Source organism: Salvelinus sp. IW2-2015, unplaced genomic scaffold (genome assembly GCF_002910315.2).
Source record: "Salvelinus sp. IW2-2015 unplaced genomic scaffold, ASM291031v2 Un_scaffold2414, whole genome shotgun sequence".
In the NCBI taxonomy this organism is placed as follows: domain Eukaryota; kingdom Metazoa; phylum Chordata; class Actinopteri; order Salmoniformes; family Salmonidae; genus Salvelinus; species Salvelinus sp. IW2-2015.
This window is the reverse complement of record NW_019943735.1, coordinates 18,104-20,407: the sequence shown is the minus strand read 5'-3', so window position 1 is coordinate 20,407 and position 2,304 is coordinate 18,104. Positions and strand designations below refer to the sequence as shown.

The following is a 2,304-nucleotide window of genomic DNA, read 5'->3' as shown; positions in this document are numbered from 1 at the left end:
TGGACCTTTTTACTTCTAGATGACATTGTGTGGTGTTGACTGGGTTTGTTGTCTGTTCTGTTTGTTGGTGTTCATCTTTGTGTTTGTGTGAAAAACAATCAAAATGTTATTCACCAAAATAATGATCCATTAGGTCCAGGAAGTGCAGGAGGGTTATGAGGCAGAGACCAATGAGAATGGAGAGATCACCCAGGTGGCCATCCAGGCCTATGAGGGGGCAGAAGGCTTCAGTGTGTTGGAACAGGTGGAACAAGCTACAGAGGAGATCCACAGCACCGGACCTGGATACAGGTACAATCAATCACATCAGTCAGGTACAACACCATGGTCTCACCAGGGTTGTGTTTAGTAGAGCAATGGGAGAAAGAAAAAATCCTCTGCTCTCATTGGACAAGTTCAGGAAGTACTCCCTTGTTTTCACTGCGTTCCAATGTGTGTGTGTGTGTGTGTGTGTTGTGTTGTGTTTTCAGCAGTGGCGAGGGGAGTCCCCAGCCCATGGAAGAAGAGGAGGAGGGAACAGAAATAGTCAGAGAGAATGGAGAAAAGTACTACCTGTCCTCCGGGCTAGGGGACGGGGTGCTGCAGCAGGTCGAGGTAAGCCAGAAGGGAACCACCGCATCCATAGCTCTGTCTATTCATTTGAGTGGTTACATTTATTCAGTCCCYTCCCTCAGCTTTATACCAAACCATGTGGTCAGGATTGTGGCTTTTCGGTTCTGTTCGGTTGAACAGAAGATGGCTGAGAGGTCATCACTGGCCATTCAGTACAGTTGTACTAGACGATTTTGCCGTTCCAGACTAATTTTCATGATTGGGGTGAAATCCTGTGAACTTGGGCTAGGATCAGTACGTCGGGACTCGTGTAGTATGAGCGGGTCAGGTACGCGCCGATGATGGCTGTTCCGTTCTCCAGACTTCTGTCGGATGTGCTTCTACACCGTGCTTCTACACCTGCATTGCTTGCTGTTTGGGGTTTTAGGCTGGGTTTCTGTACAGCACTTCGAGATATTAGCTGATGTACGAAGGGCTATATAAAATAAACTTGATGATGTCCCGATTATTATTATTTATTTTTTTGTAAATTTTCTGACGTGTCATGTTGGTGGTGCAATTTTGCAGTCTGAACAGCGCTACGACGCGCAATCGGGCAAGGGCTACTGCCAATAGCCAATGAGCACTCAGCATGTGAGACCAAAACGATGACGGTGAAGAGGAAAACAGCATCAACAACAACAACAAGCAGCAGCAGGCACCATGTGGACTGYGGTGATGGGAGACAGACTGGTGGAGCTGTGGAGAGAACACCGCTGCCTTTTCAATATTAAACATTTTATATGACCTCTAATTCACTCTGTAGAATAAGAACGTCCATATTGTCCACGTCTGCCCAACCATTGGCTGGTCCATATTCTCCGCCTCTTTTTTAATATTTTTATGATAATGACGTGCTGCTCGGGAATTTGCGTGTCAGGATTTCCCCCCCTACGACACCTGAGGAACACAGGGCAGGATCAACTAGGGAGTCATGGTGACAAATGAGCACCCACGTCCTGGGGTTTAGGATGGATGGAAGGAAAGATCTGGGACAAGGAAATGTGAGCAGGTCCAAGTTGTTAAGATTTTAGAAGTCATATAGTTTATGCCTAGTATTAGGCTGCAGAAAGTCATCTCATCCTCCCTCTGTCTGAGGCCCCAGGATATCAGAACCAAGTCCACCCCAGAAGTCTGCTGTCCACCCCAGAAGTCTCATCCTCACGCTCTCTTTCTTTCTTTCACTCTCTCTCCAGCTGAGCAGCGAGGCCCCGGGTTCTCCCTCCATGGTGGGTTCTCCCCAGCAGAACCAGCTCAACCCTAAGAGGTTCTCCTGTCGTATCTGCATGGAGTCGTTCCACGGCCGCAGTGATATGGAGAACCACAAGAGGGCCCACATCGACCCCTCCACCTTCAAGTGTCCCGACTGTGACTTCACTGCCTCGTCCTGGCCAGACGTCAAGGTGGGGGGGGGGACTATCTTTGATCAGCTTTGAGACATTTGAATTACATGGTGAATTACATGGTAAATCTCAGAAAGGTTTTTCTTGATATCTCTCGAGGAACTGTGAGGTGTGCCTTGAGGAACTGTGAGATGTGCCTTGAGGAACTGTGAGATGTGCCTTGAGGAACTGTGAGGTGTGCCTTGAGGAACTGTGAGGTGTGCCTTGAGGAACTGTGAGGTGTGCCTTGAGGAACTGTGAGGTGTGCCTTGAGGAACTGTGAGGTGTGCCTTGAGGAACTGGAGGTGTGCCTTGAGGAACTGTGAGATGT

At 48.5% G+C, this 2,304-nt stretch overlaps 1 protein-coding gene across 1 annotated transcript in view; it reads left to right on the top strand.

Moving 5' to 3' along the window:
* The window catches only part of LOC112073902 (uncharacterized), a 36,646-nt gene extending 34,604 nt beyond the window's left edge, over positions 1 to 2,042 (top strand). The window contains 3 exon segments of the mRNA XM_070440319.1: positions 134 to 291; positions 471 to 594; positions 1,788 to 2,042. Coding sequence (XP_070296420.1) covers positions 134 to 291; positions 471 to 594; positions 1,788 to 2,027 — 522 coding nt within the window. The 3' untranslated portion in view covers positions 2,028 to 2,042.
* The last annotated feature ends 262 nt before the right edge of the window (positions 2,043 to 2,304 follow it).